The following is a 16400-nucleotide window of genomic DNA, read 5'->3' on the forward strand; positions in this document are numbered from 1 at the left end:
TTGGATACAGTCTGGTACAGGCAGCCATACAATAAAGCATTACAGTAGTCTAAGATACTCAAAACTAAAACATGAACCAATTTCTCAGCATCCTGCCTACACAAAAACTTGCCTTGATTTAGCTATGTTTCTTAAGTGAAGCAAGCATGATCTACAAGTGACAAGTTTTTGTCCAACAAACCCAAGTTCTTAATACAAACTTAAGTATTGGGTGGTCAAGATTTTTGTGAATGTGTCAAGGGTTTCAGCACCGTAACCCACCACCAGTACCGCTGTTTTACTGGCTTTCAGAAATTCAAAAAAAAAAAAAAAAATTTACTCATCCACAATCTTATACCGGTTAGGAAAAAAAAAATTTGCTTAAGGCACAGTATGTAATGGACTGTTAGGCTTAAACAAAACATGCATCAGCAGCAAATGAGTGAAAGCTTACATTATGCTTACGAATGTAATCGCTCAATGATAATATATAGATTGAGAACAATAGTGGACAAAATAGGCTTCTCGTTAACTGCGCTGGGGCCTGGAAGTGCCGACGATGAATTTGATACCATGGAAGCACTGAGGGACACAGTCCAGCCAGTTCTCCGTCTCTCTTATAGATGTCATTCTTTATGTGCCCTCCTAAATTGCAGACGTTCCTCACCAAGTCGTCATTTGGTATTCATTTTGAGCATATGAAATTACCAACAATATCAGCAGATGCAACTAAGCGTGACACACAACACAGGTGCGGCGTCTGACGAAATGTTCATGATGGAACTTGCACCAAGTAGGGATTCCATAGTCTTAGATGCTGTCTTGGCTGACGGTGCTTGGCTTATGGCTGCAGGTCAGTGGATGCTGCACCTTTTTTTTTTTTTTTTTTTTTTTTCTCTTCTTTCTCAAAAATTTAAATAGTCCTATAGGTGAGCATTTGACAGTCAGGATTACATAAAGCATGGGTTTAACTTGATTCTGAAGCTTCCCTGGTGTAGTCTTTACACCTTTCCTAAGACTAGAGTGTAGTGGTTATGTCCAGTCATCTGTATAGTGAGTGACTAGAAGTGTTTCACAATTTCTGAGAAGCCCTCAAATGCAGGCTTTTCTGTAGCAAATTCTCTGCAACATTTTGAAATGTTTCTTCCCTGACCATAGAACTTAGCATGACCACCCCATATTTCGTGTGAGACACACTATAAACATTTAAACTTGTGCTCATCTGAGTTATAAATTTTCAAAGATTAAGCATTTACATGAATTCATTCGTTAGATGTTTGCCTCGAGCGACATACATCTCATAGAAAATACAATGTGTTCATTACGTTAGCGGAAAGAGACATTTGATGCAGACGCGTGATTCTAAAGTACAGTCAATTTTCTTTCCACCATATGAACCGATGTTCATCATGAGTAGCTGCAAAAGCTATCGGAATATCCACAATTCCTGATCACCTTCCTAGTAATTCCCCCCCCCCCCCCCCCCAAGGTTATATATAAACATTTTTGTTACATTATGGGAGTAGCTGTCTAAGGACATTTCCCAGTTTATTTTTAATTGCATTTTCTTCACTTTTCTGTTTTCCAAAATCTCTCTACTGAGAATGGCCTGCATTTCCAAAGTACACTTCATAAAGTGGAGGGGATGAGAACAGCTTCACAAAGCTCTGCAGGAACAATTTCATCCAGCTATAGCCAAGATTTTTCATTTAAATTACCAAGCAAATAAAGTATTCTTGTTATAAAGGTATTATAATGGTTTTTTGACTGTAAACGACCAAAAACGTTTTGATATAGGATAAATTTGTTGTTTCTTAATGAGCAGTTTTATTGTGTCTTCAGTGGTAAATGAGATGCACAGTCAGTTTTGTTTCAAGTTAACACAAGATAATAAAATAAAAGTCCAAATGTCTTTTGGTTGATGTGTCCAGTAGAGAGGAATGCTTAGATCCTACATTGGATAAGCTGTTGATGAAAGTACAGTGAATGTGTTGGAGCTCATTTTTAATTCATCGTAGTTTTTTTTTTCTGATATTTTTAACAGGAACTAATCTGTAAATAATCAAGGGATTTTCATGTAAGTTTTTTTTGGTCCTGATACTGGGTGGTCTTATGAACAATTCCAGTTACAAATGATTCCAGTTGTTTTCTTTAGTTGAGATACATATGTAATTATTGTGGCTTAGTAGAAATTGTTCTTTAAAGTGAATTAAACAACTTTAAACAAGCGTTCCTTTTAACAGATGCATAAGTTACTGAAGAAGTTTAGAGGTTTGCTAGTTTTGGTTACCTGGCTACCACAAGGTACTGAACACAAACAAAGCGAGAGTTGGCAACTAGTGACAGAGACTACTGGATCCACCAGGAGGAGTAGATGAGTCTTAATCCTGGAATTAAAGGCTGAGAGAGATGGGGTGTTCGTAATATCTGGGAGGCTTTTCCAAAGGTTTGGCGCTCTATAGCTAAAGGCGTGCTCTCCTACTGAAATTTTATTAATCACAGGTACCTCAAGGTAGCCCTCATGAACTGAAGGAAGTCAACATTCTGAAACATATGAATTGGTAGTCTCGCTGTTCCCGTTAAAGTAACGGGGGAAATAGACTTGTACCTCAATTTATGAACATAGTTAGGACTGGGAGTCAGTTCATAATCTGGAACTTGGAATACCTGTTTCTTTGTTCAGCACTTTGTGTCACTGTGTGAGAAAAGTGCCCTAGTAAATTAAATTAATTGAACTGAATTGTTTGTGGGAGGAGAGGGCGAGCTGGCGCAGCAGGTTTGGTCGGGTCCTGCACTCTGGTGGGTATGGGGTTTGAGTCCTGCTAGGGGTGCCTTGTGGCAGGCTGGAATCCCGACCGGGGTGTGTCCCCTCCCCCTCCAGTCTTGCGCCCTGTGTTGCCGGGTTAGGCTCCCGTTTGCTGTGACCCCGCTCAGGACAAACGGTTGTAAACTCTGTGTGTGTGTGTGTGTGTGTGTGTGTGTGAATTGCTTCTAAGTCCACCAGCTACGTCATAACCAGTAAAAGCTTAATACATCTTCCTTCAATTTCTTCATGGGTTACTAGGTACTGTTAAAATCAGTTAAAGCTAGGATGAACTTAAATTTTGCTGTAAGACTTTATTTTCATCAAAAACTCAGTGTAGACTGTTTTTGTACTGTTGTGGAAATATTAGACATGGCACAAAGTACAACAATTTTGTCTTAACATGGAACAACATTAAAATCTACATTAAATTGACTGGGGATCCAAAAAAAAAAAAAAAAAAAACATCCACAACTTGCTCTTCAAAACATGTTATATTCCACCATCAGGTTCCACACACACACTGAGGCCGCTTGTCCCAAGCGGGATCACGGCGAGCTGGAGCCTAACCCCGGCAACACAGGGCGTGAGGCTGGAGGTGGAGGGGACACACCCAGGACGGGGCGCCAGTCCATCGCAAGGCACCCCAAGCGGGACTTGAACCCCCAGACCCACCACAGAGCAGGACCTGGTCAAACCTGCTGCGCCACTGCCCCCCCCCCCCCCCCCCCGCACCATCAGGTTCCAAAGGAATAAATTCCTTTTCAAGACAAAGAAGAAAAAAACAGAAATTCTGATCTTTCAAAGACCTGTATGAAGTTGTCTCTTTCTCCTAATGTAATGTACGAATTAGTGTTTTTGCTGAGATGTACGTCTCTTTGGAGAAAAGTGTCTGTTAAATGAATAAATGTAAATGTTTTCTCAGTCTTCAGTACCGATTAATCCGTGGTGTGAAACAGACAGATCGTCTTCCACTTGTAAACATCTGAGGCAGGCTGGATGAGCACAACTATGGCATCTTGTATTGGCCTGAAACTTTATACACAGCACTGAATTCATGTTGTCTTTGTGGGACATCAGCAGACAAACTGGGTTAGAGCCACGAACGGGAGTCCCACAGACTGGTTTGTTAGCTTCATTATTCGAGAGTAGCACAAACCACACGTTTGTGTATTTTTCATTTATTAGAAAGCCTTATGTGATAGAGCTGGAAGAGAGAGAATTTTTGAAATCTGTACACTTAAATTGTAAATTATCACTTGCAAGAAGTTCCAGTTTGCAGGCTTCCGTTGCCCCCCCCGTGTGCCTTTCCGAATGGATTAGTCCTTTTGTTTTATTGTTAGAATTGAGAGTTTAAAGGAAACCAAGAACCTAAATGTTTTGTCAAATAAAATATTAAGTGAGCGATCCTTAATTGCTGTTTTGGAACAGCTTAGATGATGTCATGAGAGTCCTACCATGAAAAGGAAGCTGTGTTCTGTATCCATGGTAACACATTAATTAGTAAGCCCCGTATTCTTCTGTTGCTTTGTGAGTCTTTAAAAATGAATAAATTGAAGCCCACTGAAACAATCCTGGCTTGTAGATGCACATCAAAGCTTCATTTGGCAGTAAAGGCTCTTCTTTGCCTCCACTCACAGTTAATTCTCTGATTAATAATTGATAGGGTTTAAAAGCTTGTCTTGTGCACTGCTGGTGTTTACGGTACCTTGTTTCAGTTAATGCTTTAAAGGTATTGCTAAGAAGTGGGTTTTTTTGTTTTGTGATAAGGCCACATCAACATACATAAAGAAATTGACCACAGGACATCAATAGTGATTTGAATTGGTACAGTAGCTCTCCTTATGGAAAAAATAAATACTAAATACTTCTTGTAATGCCATGGAAGTTTGTAACTTGAAAATTTGAGTGAGAAAAGAAAAATGTTATGAGAAGATAACATTTGATGCTCTGAAATTCATTGAGGTGTTCCAAAAAGGAAAAAAAGATCCTAAAAGTAGCAGCTGGGCAAACTATAAATCACACTTTTGAGCACCGCAGGGACTATAGGTGCTTCTCTAGAAACTAGGATTAAATGTACTTATTATTTAATAATACTATAAAATAAATTCTTCTTTTCTTCTAACTCAGCTAACAACTTTGCATTGTACTCTACATTTTGTGTGCTTTTCTCCCTGAAATTTAGGGAGGACTATTTTACTTCCTCTCAACGCAAATTGGCAGTGATGTGTGAGCTGTTTACACCAGTTGTTTGGTTTTGTACTTTTTGACAACATCTCTAGTTCTTTATCACTTGTTAACAGACTGCTGAATGAAATACTGAGACTTTTATCTGTCTTCATGGACAAACGTTTTTGCAGGAAAATAAGTTGTCCTTTTTTTTTTTTTTTTTTTGGAAGTTGACCGCTGTCATGCTTGTCCTGCAGCGAAATCAATCGCCTTGACCTGGGACTGACCGTGGAAGTGTGGAACAAAGGATTGATCTGGGACACCATGGTGGGCACAGCCTGGATCCCCCTGAAAAGCATCCGTCAGTCGGATGAGGTAGGAGTTCACACGTATGCGTTCAGAGCATTTCCACTCAAAGTATAGCTTTCCTTCATTTGTTCCTCAACATCTGCTTGTGAACTGAACTCGTGATTTAGGGGAAAAAAAAAAAGTTATTGCCATTAATTGAAAAGGCAGTAATAGAATTTATTCCATGTTTATTTTTGCAGCACAAAAAACACAAACACAGTAGTAACCAAGAAGAGATTCTCTTTGTGCTGCTTGTAGGAGGAGCAGCTTCACAGAGCATCTCACTCTTAAGTTGTGGGTTTAAACCCTTCTTCGTTTGTGTGGAGTTTGCATGTACTTCCCAGGTTTGTGTGGGTTTCTTCTTGTTTCCTGAATCGGTTTCAGTCACTTTTAATCCTTGTAACGTCTCTCTCCTCTACTTTTTGTGAAGTATCATCTCCACTGAAGAAGAAGAAATGAAATTGTGAAGTTGTTTTGATATTGAAAAGTGACTTTTTTTTTTTTTTTTAATCCATTAGAAAGTCGCAGCAGCTTTGTGTCCATGTGAGGAGAAAGGAACTATATACAATTTTTACAAAGTTCCCTACACTTGATGTGCCATCACCTTAAGCAAATGTTTGTGTCTGTACCACTGTCCTTCAAGAGAGCAAGTAAGCCCTTAGACTCCCTTCAGTCTTGTTGGAAAAGCTGAACCTTTAACAGAGAGAGGGGTTTCACGGTGACGTAGATGTGAACAAAAGTATCGACCTTCATAATGTGCGTCTTCCATAGATTTGTGCACGAATGCCCCTTATGTTATAATTGACCATTATTATAAAGTGCAGTGAAGAATCGAAGGCAATTGATTACACACTTCCACAACAATGACTTCTCTCTTTTATGTCAAGCTAAGAATGTGAAACACTGAAACGGGTCATTTTGAAAACCATCTTAAACCATATTTTGGTCTTTTGCCAGGCCTAAAAGCAGACACTGCTGATGGTCATTTAATACACAAATGAAGTATAAACATTACACATGATGTACTGTAACATACATGTGCAGCCCCTACGTTTGCTTAACTGTATGGAATGAATGACTTCCCTGCTCGCACTGAAGTGGGGCAGAGCTGCTCCATCCAGAAACTGCATGATGCAGCAACAGCCTAGACACAGCAAAGTAATAGCGCAAGATAGTGGATTATATAAATACGCTTAAACCAGCATGGAATAGTGCCGAATGTGCACTGAAAATAAAATGCAGCACTGATGGCTTAATTTCATGTGACCGATAAGAGGTCAGTACCACCCAGGCAGCGAAGGTGGATTCATTCTAGAGCCTAAGGGCCACTAGCAACAATGACCTCATATAGTGCTCCTTGGAGCATTGCGACTAGACCAGTCTGTTAATAAAGGTACCCCTCTCTTTAGCCAGGGTGGCATGCAAAGGGTTAAGGGGCATTGCACACAATGGCTACAAGTTTCTTCAGCGTCCTTCTCTGCACTAGTTCCTCCATAAGGTCCAGCCTGGCTTTCGAATTAGTTTATTCATTCTGCTGGCATCTTCTGTAGCGATCATATCATCAGTCCACCCAACAGAATGTTAGAACATCCGTATCAGTGGCCGACATATTCCGGAAGACCTGAGCCTCAGAAAGGAAAGGTGACTCTGGCTCTTGTTATGCACATCTTCAGGGCTGCAGGAGCGCTCAGGCTTGTTGTCCAGGTGTACCAATGTACTTGTATTTCCCCAGCACACCCACTTCCTCACCATCTCTTTGGTCTTTCCTGTTTTGTAAACCACTCAACAAGGTCCTTCACCACGCCAAATGAGGATGAACATTTTCACTCATTCTCCTGTCTGTTTTTGATACACCCAACTATTGCCATATCATCGGAGAACTTCTCCAGATGACACAAGTTGGTGTTAGATAAATGTTGAGATGTACAGCATGAACAGGGAGGGAGGAAAATGGTCCCTTGAGGGGGTTCCAATGCTGCTCTCAGCTAGGTCACACAGGTCACACAGCCCTGCAGTCCCACAGACTGGTCTGTGACCTACATTTACATTACATTTACATTTATTCATTTAGCAGACGCTTTTGTCCAAAGCGACATTTATCTCAGTAAAAATACAAGAAGAGAAAGATAAATGGCTGTGGACATGTGACTCGAAAAGTAAAGTGGGGAGGTTCTCAGTTCTGGCTCCGTTGTGGTGGAACGACCTCCCCCTCTCACTCAGAACTGCTGAAACTCTGCCTACGTTCAAGAAGGGTCTGAAAACTCACCTTTTCCGGATCCACTTCGCCCAAGATCTCTCCGGCTCATGTATGGTGTAAATGTTCATGCACCGTAACTTTATGATCATCCCCAGATAAGCCTTTACACAGCTACTCCTGTATTGTATGTAAATATTTGTGTACCTTTTAAAAATTGTAGGAGGGTGATCAGAATTCATCTGTCTTGAGTTTTGTGCACCTACTTGTGCGATGAACATTGGTGCATAAAGTGGAAAGATAAACTAGGTTTACTTAAGAATCTCATGTCTGCAACTGTGTCTCTTTCTCCTAATGTAATGAACAAATTGTATTTTCTCTGAGATGTACATTGCTTTGGAGAAAAGTGTCTGTTAAATGAATAAATGTAAACGTAAGACTCGGTTTGGTTCGTTTCTACCCGTCTCGGCATGCCCCTCCGTAGTCATAGCACCTTTACGGTGGCTCTTCCGGTATGTCCAGCGTCTGCTGGGTTAATGCAGGCTGCTACTTCAGGGCCGGCAGCTGATCCCTTGTCTAGAGAGTTTTTGCTGTCATGGTCGCAGATCTTGAAGGGATAGAGCGTCCGGTGAAGTGACAGTAGAAGAATAAACGGGTGGCACAGCAAGTAACGCTGGGTGGTGCGAGAGGATGTGGCTTCGATCCCTGCTCAGTCTGGGTGGAATTTGCTTCTTCTCCCTGTGTCTGCGTGGGTTTCCTCCCGCACCCCAAAGACATGTTGTTCAGGTAGTCTGTCTCTTGCTATTGGGGGATCTGTTTCTCGTCCTCGCTGTCACTTTCCGTCTCCTGTTACATCTCCGACTCTAATTGTGCGTCTCTCTCTTTCTCGCGCCCTGCTGCTCACCGGCTCGCCCGCCCGCCCGCCCTCTTCTGGGGTCCTGTAGGAGGGTCCTGGTCAATGGACTTTCCTGGATGCCGAGGTGCTGATGAAGGCCGACGAGATCTGTGGAACCAAGAATCCCACTCCCCATCAAGTCCTTCTGGACACACGCTTTGAGTTGCCCTTCGGTATGTCTTCGTGCTCTTTGGTGATTTTTGGGTGAACTGGGGTTGCAGCAAAGTGGGGTTTTCCCCACGTAAAGAATAATGGAGTAATTGATTTCATTATCCGGTTTTTTGAGGTAGTTTTCAGGAACAAAGTAGGGCTGGGCCGCAATAAGTGTAGTTACAATCTGGGTGTTTCATTTAGCAAAGAACCCAGATTCTAATACATTTACATTCGTGCATTTAGCTGATGCTTTTCTCCAGAGCATGTAGTGACACTATGTATCACATGTAGAACTTTCTATGTAGTGTTTTCAGCCCAAACCTTATTCACCACACTAACTTACACTGCTAGTACTGTCTGCTACTTACAATGGGTCACTCATCCATACACCAGTGAAACACACTTTATTTCTGTCATTCACACCCACTCTGTGGGAGATTTTAACCACCAGTTCACCTGAACTGCATATCTTTGGACTGTGGAAGGAAACCAGAGCACTTGGAGGAAACCCCACAGACTCGGGGAGAAGATGCAAACTTGTGATTGAAAGAACAAATTATTCACGTTAATGATTCTTTCCAGGCCAGATATTTAGCCTTGTGAATCAATTTATAAAACCTGACTGAATTTAATGCGTAGAGATGAATTGCACCCGCCGGGTAACGTACTTAACCAGTGTCCCTGACCTGTGACATGGTAGTCCATGCTATTGTCATGGTGCCGTCAGGGTTCTGCACCAGAGGAGCTGTACTCGTGATCCTTTCAAGAGACCTTCTGACAAGTAGCTATGGATGGAACCCAGTCTGTCATCTGAGTTTTTTTTTTTTTTTTTTTTTTTTTTTTCATCATTTGAAGCATGAAATGGCTCTGAACTCTTGTGCTTCTGTTTTTACACGGTGACATCTGAAGGTGACCATGTAACAACTAAGGAGGCAGGAACGGTTATACTGGTGGCACCTTCGGGTTGGTCACTTTGAATGTGCCAGTGTTACGTTGAAGTTTGTGTGTGTGTGTGTGTGTGTGTGTGTGTGTGTGTGTGTGTGAGAGAGAGTCATACTGTTTTATCTCAGCCCCTTTGAAGACGCATTGAAAAAAATGGCCGAGTGACTCTTCAAAGTACAGAGCAGCTGTACAGCAAATGATGGATGGACAGATTTACTGGCAGCTTCAACTTCAGTTAGCAGTAATGAGAGAAATCGCAGGGTAATGTTTGAGGTAGGTTACATTGTACTTAAGGCCATGTTTGTAGTTTGATAGTTTGCCAGCTGAAGAAGCGTGAGAAAGTGCCATGCAGTAATATCCATGAGCCAAAAGCTCAAACTGAGTTGCTCTGTACAACATGTGTCTGCCTTCAGTAACAGTTTGTGTCAAGTGACATAGTCTTGCTCATAGTTACATTATTCTGGAAGTTCTTTATTTCGATGTAATGGACACTTCTAGGCCACTTATTCACTTATTACCACTTTTATTCTGAGAATAAAACAAGACTTTTACGCTATCTTTAGTCTCCTACTTGGTCAGTGGTGCAAGCTCAGAGCTTTGTGCGCTCTTCGCTTCTCTCTGCAGTTGATTGAATATGTTGACGCCTGTTTGCCACAGTTACTTAACAAAGGGCCAAAACAATGTACAAAATTGTAGAGTAACTTTGACTCATGAGATATTTAAGATCACATTTACTATAGTTAATGCAGCTGGGCTTTTGGGGGTCCTTGGATTCATCAGCCACTGCTCCTGTCTCCTCAGACATCCCAGAAGACGAAGCTCGCTACTGGACCGGCAAACTGGAACGCCTCAACACAATGGGGATACATGATGAGGTGGGTCATGAATAGCAAAGCCCGTTGAAATACGTGCAGTAAATTTGACTTGGGTACAAGTGATGATCCCTGATGGGACAGCTGGTAGCGTAGTGGTTAGAGCTGCTGCCTTCGGGTCTAAAGGTCACAGGTTCGATCTCCAGCTGTAGTAGCCTTGAGTAAGGTACTTACCCTAAATTACTCCAGTAAAATTACCCACCTGTATAAATGGGTAAATAACTGCAAGCTTGTGATAATTGTAACCTTAACATTGTAAGTTGCTTTGGAGAAAATCCATCCATCCAAAAAAAAACCCCTATGGCGAGCTAAATGAATAAATGTAAGTATTATTTGAGTTTGTCTGTTTTCTTTTGTGCTGTAAAACAGTGGAATTTACATTGCTTTTCGATAAACTCTAGTGCTGCTGATTTTCAGGCTTCCCAGTATAATTTGAAATAAATTACTGCAGTTATTGTCTAACATTTGAATATTTAGCAGATGTGTTCTTTTCAGCAGGTTCCCTTTTGTACGTGTGCAGTATGGAACAAAATGTATTTAGTGAAAGTGAGTCTTACCGAGGGATATTCTCACTTATTGTAACCCCCTTGGTGAAATACCAACATCATCATTGTCATTGGTGTTTTTGAAAAAATACTGTATGTCATGAAAAATATTTAGTTTGGAAGCTTTAAATTTTAGGTATTATAATGGAAACACGTACAACTTGAAAGCTGAAGCTGACTTCCCTCTTTTTGTCTGTTTTGTAGAAATCTTTTAAAGGCATTAACTGTCATGTTGTTTACGGTGGATTGTTTGCCTCAAGTTAAAAGATGCTCGTTATTTCTGCTAGTGTTGTAACTGAAATTAAAATTAAACTCCTGTAATTGTTACATGTAAGTTTGACACTATTGCTGGCCATGTGACATTATTACAAGTCGTTGTTCTTTTGTCAGCTTACATTGTTGAGCGTGTTTTGGAGATGTTAAATTATTAGGTACAGTATATTGTTTTGTGTGTGTGTGTGTGTGTGCTGTGATGAAATGCTCTTGCTCTGCACTGATGTGAACATATAATTTTTTTTCTTTTTTTATTTTTTAACAGTTTGAAGTGAACTTGAGTAATATGAGTATATATGTTGAGATCACAACGACACCGTTACCCGAATGTGTAACTGCTGTTCTTCCCTCCATTTTCCGTTAAGTACCCGTTGCAAGACGAAGTCCAAGGAGGACCACTGGCTTCAGCCGCCTCCCAGTGTTGTAAGTGTGAACAGCAGTCTCTTGCTGGCCAGTTCCACTGCTGGATGCTTTGTCCATGAGCGCCTGTGCTTGATTAAAATGGGTTCCTACACAAGTGGATTGAATTGTGTACGCAAGGCACTGATAATGTGTTGGAGGGAGCACATGACAGCTGGACAGGGCTGGTCTACTTGCACTCATTATTGTAAATGAAAAAGCTAAGGATCACTTTGAAAGCAAGTAAAGGCTACGTTTCAAATACATTGGGATTAAAACTTTTTTTCTTCTAGGGTCAATCAGTAACACTGGATACAGCATTACTGCTATAAAATAATATGGGAGGTATTATGCAGTCCTACTAAGAGAAAATGTGTTAAAGTTCAATAATCTTCCATCCTTTTTTGTGTATTTGCTTATTTTATATGTTTGAGTTCTGGGTAATATCTTTGCAATGGGGATATGATATTAATGGCTATAATTTCAGAAATATTCCTATCTTTAACTGCCCTTCTAAGTGTGTGTCAGGGATCTTGGTAGTTAATTTATTGGGTGACATAACTGCAGTTTTGAGAATTGTAAGTAGTTTTCAGTGTGCTTTCCAAGTCAGAAAAAATGGGAAGTGAGCAATAGGAGTTTGGCCGTAGATGAAAGTTTGTATCCGCGTATGTATATATACTGTGTGTGTGTGTGTGTGTGTGTGTGTGTGTGTATGTTAGCTTTCTCAGTCTTGCACGAGACTGCTTCAATAAGTACATTAATAGCCAGTTTAAGTTTCTGAATTGTCAATCTTTAATTACTTCTTATATTTGATCCCTTCCCTCTTTTGGTACTGTTTGCTTCCTGAACAGGCACCTATTTTGGATGGGGCGAATCTCAGAGTATGTAATTTTTTTTTGGTATCCCCGCCACCACCCTAAATCCCTCTGTCCTTCCCGGGTGCATTCTGCTTGCTTTCTGGTCTAAGCAGATGGATTTTGCAGCCAGGGCAGATATCCATTCATTGCACTGTATGTGCCCTTTGTGTTCATCCTTGCCTTGTTTATGTCTCTTGCTGTACTGACCACCTGTCATCAGTATCATTCTCTCATGGAGTCCAAGCTGCAATAAGTGGTACAGCTCCAAGACTGTTCACCAGTTTTATTCTGATCTTTCAGTGTCATCCGGTTGATGAGGTGAAAATAAATTTAACATACTGGGTGTGTTATTGGATTGAATGTGTTGGAAACAGCAGAGCATTTAGCAGGAAAAGTGTACCTGATGGGTTTTTGTGTGTGTGTGTGTGCGTGCACGCATTTTAGCAGCAGTGCACGGTTTTAGAAAGCTGTTCACAATAAACTCAGTAGATCCCTCCCTGCTCACTGTGTCACTGCGTGAGAAGAGTGCGCTATAAAAATAAATTTAATTAAATTGAATTTCTGCTTGACTTATGGTTTATCTTGTGGCGAACCATCAATTTAAGAAGAAAAGTGGGATTTAAATCAGAGCAGTGACTCCACCTCAGAAGATTCCAGCAGAGGCAGACAAGTGCCTTTGGGTTTTTTGGGCGCAGTGGCTAGAAGGGGGACAGCAAAGGTAACAGGTGTAAAGCACTTCTGTACTATTTTCTGAGATTTACATCATTGAAGTGTCTGCTGAATAAACAAATGTCAGTGCAAATGTGTTTTTATTTGGAAAAACACTGTGAGAGAACAGTGTTTGCAGCAAAGGGTACACCTGGTCTTTTAAAATGTTCTCATATTCCTTGTCCCGCTTCCACAAGATAGCTGCCAACTCTATCATGGATGCCCCAGCATATTTCAGCAGTTGGTAAGATATTGTGGATGACATGCGTCCTTCGGCTTTCTCCAGACTGTTTCTCATACTCGCCGGTCAGGTTTTTGTTCCCGTTATATGTGCTCCGGCACATTACATTTCCTTTTGCGTTGGCCTACGATACAAGTGGTTTCCGGATGGCAGCCAAGCCACAAATTCCTGCTTTATGAAGCTCATGATGTACTGTTCTTGTTTTTGTCACTGGGTCACAGAGGTGCTGATTTATTTCTGTGGTAATATTTGAGGCTGTATTTTAGTGGTATTTAGCAACTATTTGTTGAAGTGTCCATCTTTCCCTGATGGTGAGCCTTCTCTTGTGAGAACTTTCCCTCTTCACTGATGTACTTTGCCCTCCTTTTCCATGTGCTCTCATGTTTTTTGAGACTCTTCCCCTTGACGTTTGAAGTAATGCTCAGCAGCCTGTCGAGTCCAGAATGGTAGACGACCTCATGCGTGGACCCGCACATTCGAAATCACCTTTGTTGTGCATCATGAATAATAAAGCAGAACAAAGAGTGTCGAGCTTTCAGGGTGTAGTTTACTGGAAGCGTGACTTTAACTGGTGCCAGTAGCTTTCTGAAGACACACAAGAGAATGACTTTGGTTTGGCTAAAGGTGATAGTTTTTATTATTGTATTACAAACTGCTCATTGTGATGGCGCATTGGTTTTCTATAATTCTGTGCTGCAACCTTTGGCTCCAAAGGGAACAGCTCTAACCACTGTGCTAGCAGCTGTCAGACTTCCAGAAATGTGTGTCCGTTAAAGAGCACTTCTGTGTTCTGGTGCTTGTCCTATTCTTGCACAGCCCTAGATGACCATGACAGCGCTGTGGATGACCGTGACAGTGACTACCGCAGTGAGGCCAGCAGCAGTCTGCCCCCCCGCTATCACACTACAGCCCAGCCTAACTCGTCTATGCACCAGTACCCTATGGGGTCCCTGAAAGACCGTCAGATAGATTTGAGGGAGTCCTGCACAGATTCTGTGCGGAGCTACGACATGGACTTCCAGGAACACCGTGGGGCCAGGTACTTATTTTAATTTTATTTTTTCCTCTTTCCTCCCCTAGAAGTGCCTTCTACAGGAAGCTATTTGAAATTGTGGTTACGGTTCAGAGCTCTGCAGTACTTGCAAAGGGACCTTGGTTGAACATTTCTTGATGGTCACCTGAAGGGTCTCTTGAGTTCATCCAGAGGATTAGTTTACACACTAAGACAGTCTACAAAAAGTAAAAAAGTGAATCCTAGAAAGATGTGCGTTCTCAAGACGTTTGACTCAGCTTTTCCACTCTTAACCTGAAATTTGAAAGTTTGTCTCATTCATATTTGTTACATTCTTTAAATTATACTAAATTTAAAATGATCATAATTTACCATGTGCTGAGGTAACTTTTTTGTTATAGTTGCTTGCTTGGGTTTTTATTAGCTGAAATGGCTTGAAATGCTAATTTTTCTTCAGAACAACTATAATACTGTAATTAATAGATATGACAACTTTAATTAAAAAAAAAAAAAAAAGTAGATGCCACGGTGGTGTTTCCCCCCCCTTTCTCCTCTCTCTCCATTTGTGGTTGTCTTTGACGTAGATCTTACTGATTTTATACTGGGAATGAAATGCAGTGCACAAGAACTGAAAAGCTAACAGTGACCAAAAAACATGTTCTGTTACATTTATTTTGTTGTCAGATGTCCATGAAACATACAGGTTCTGGTTAAGTATTGTCCTTGATTTGATATTTTGTCACGCCACTCAGTACCGAAAACATTATGTTCTGTCCTCCAGACTGTTAAAATATATTATGTCAAGTGATTAGTGAAAATATACTCACAAATGACTTCAGTTAAATGGAAGAAGCTTGTCGATACCTTCCATCTGCATGGTTTCTTTTCCCCCTCTGTCAGTAATGTGTAAAAGTTCTGCTTGATTGAACAGGTGAAACAGATGCCCATGTAATCACAAATATGCCTTGTGATTTTGAGACAACCAAAAAGGGTGTCTTGAACTATCCTACTTTTGTGTCATGCTGCTTATATGTCATCTTTGTCTAAGTATTTGTCCTTTTTCTTTTTTCTTTTAGTATTTGGCTTTTTTGTCTGCTCATTGTTGTTTGTTTCTCTTACTTCCTTCTCACACCCCTATCCATTTTCCCTTATTTAAATCTCTCAAAGAAGCCCTAAAAGTATAGGAAGGGTTAGGATTATCCCTGCAGATTCTGGAATGGGTGTTGAAGATTGGGAAAAGAAATACGAAAAGCGTGGGAAGAATACGGTCAGTGATTACTTAGACAAAGAGGAGGAGCTGTGGGGGGATGAGACGGATGAGAAAATCTCCATTACCCACATGCCACCAGACTCCCAAGAGACTTCACACACAAAAATCTATGAACACTTACAGAAACTATTGGTTTCTTCACCCTCCTACCCAGAAGGATATGACACCTTGGACAGACGTTGGAAAAAGAAGCTGCATAACCATGCTGGGGATTACCCACAAGTGTATAGGGGGCCGGGAAGAGATGACATCTTCCCCACTGACCTACCCATCCTTCTCTCTGGCAAGACCCTTCAGCAAAAGAGAGGGCAGCAGGATCTGTGGCAGGTGGCTGAAATGGGAGAAGAAGAAGAACAGATGATGCATTGCTTGCATCCATATAAGAACAAGCTACTGTACAAGACAAGGCTGTGGGCTAAAAACAAACTGGTTAACACTCTGGAGAACTATGTGACCTATCAAGAAGAGGAGGCAGAAAGATTCACTGCAATCAATGAATATGACTCGGAAGGCTCTGACGAAATGCACTCTTCAGTAGAGTCTGACGAGGACTTGGAAGAGATTGCATCTTTAGCAGATGCTATTAGTTTGGAGAATATAAAGTACTACAGTCAAAATGGACATGCTTCATGCAACAGTGTTCACACAGACAAGATTCAGAAATACTGGGATAAGAAAGCTGGAAAAGGAAAAATTGGTGGTTGGGTGCCAGAAACCATGTTATCCCCAGTTGAGGAGCC

The 16400-nt window shown here is 41.1% G+C and overlaps 1 protein-coding gene across 4 annotated transcripts in view; it reads left to right on the plus strand.

Moving 5' to 3' along the window:
* unc13bb (unc-13 homolog Bb (C. elegans)) overlaps window positions 1-16400 on the plus strand; it is an 89569-nt gene that overhangs the window by 20758 nt on the left and 52411 nt on the right. For 3 of the 4 annotated variants that reach the window (XM_018745047.2, XM_018745049.2, XM_018745048.2), the window contains 5 exons: window positions 5209-5326; window positions 8438-8561; window positions 10285-10358; window positions 11539-11596; window positions 14195-14417. In XM_018745047.2, the coding sequence (XP_018600563.2) occupies window positions 5209-5326; window positions 8438-8561; window positions 10285-10358; window positions 11539-11596; window positions 14195-14417 (597 nt within the window). Of the gene's footprint in view, window positions 1-5208; window positions 5327-8437; window positions 8562-10284; window positions 10359-11538; window positions 11597-14194; window positions 14418-16400 lie in introns of those variants that run through there. The other variant, XM_018745050.2, reaches the window with a different exon arrangement.

Source organism: Scleropages formosus, chromosome 6 (assembly GCF_900964775.1).
Source record: "Scleropages formosus chromosome 6, fSclFor1.1, whole genome shotgun sequence".
In the NCBI taxonomy this organism is placed as follows: Eukaryota; Metazoa; Chordata; class Actinopteri; order Osteoglossiformes; family Osteoglossidae; genus Scleropages; species Scleropages formosus.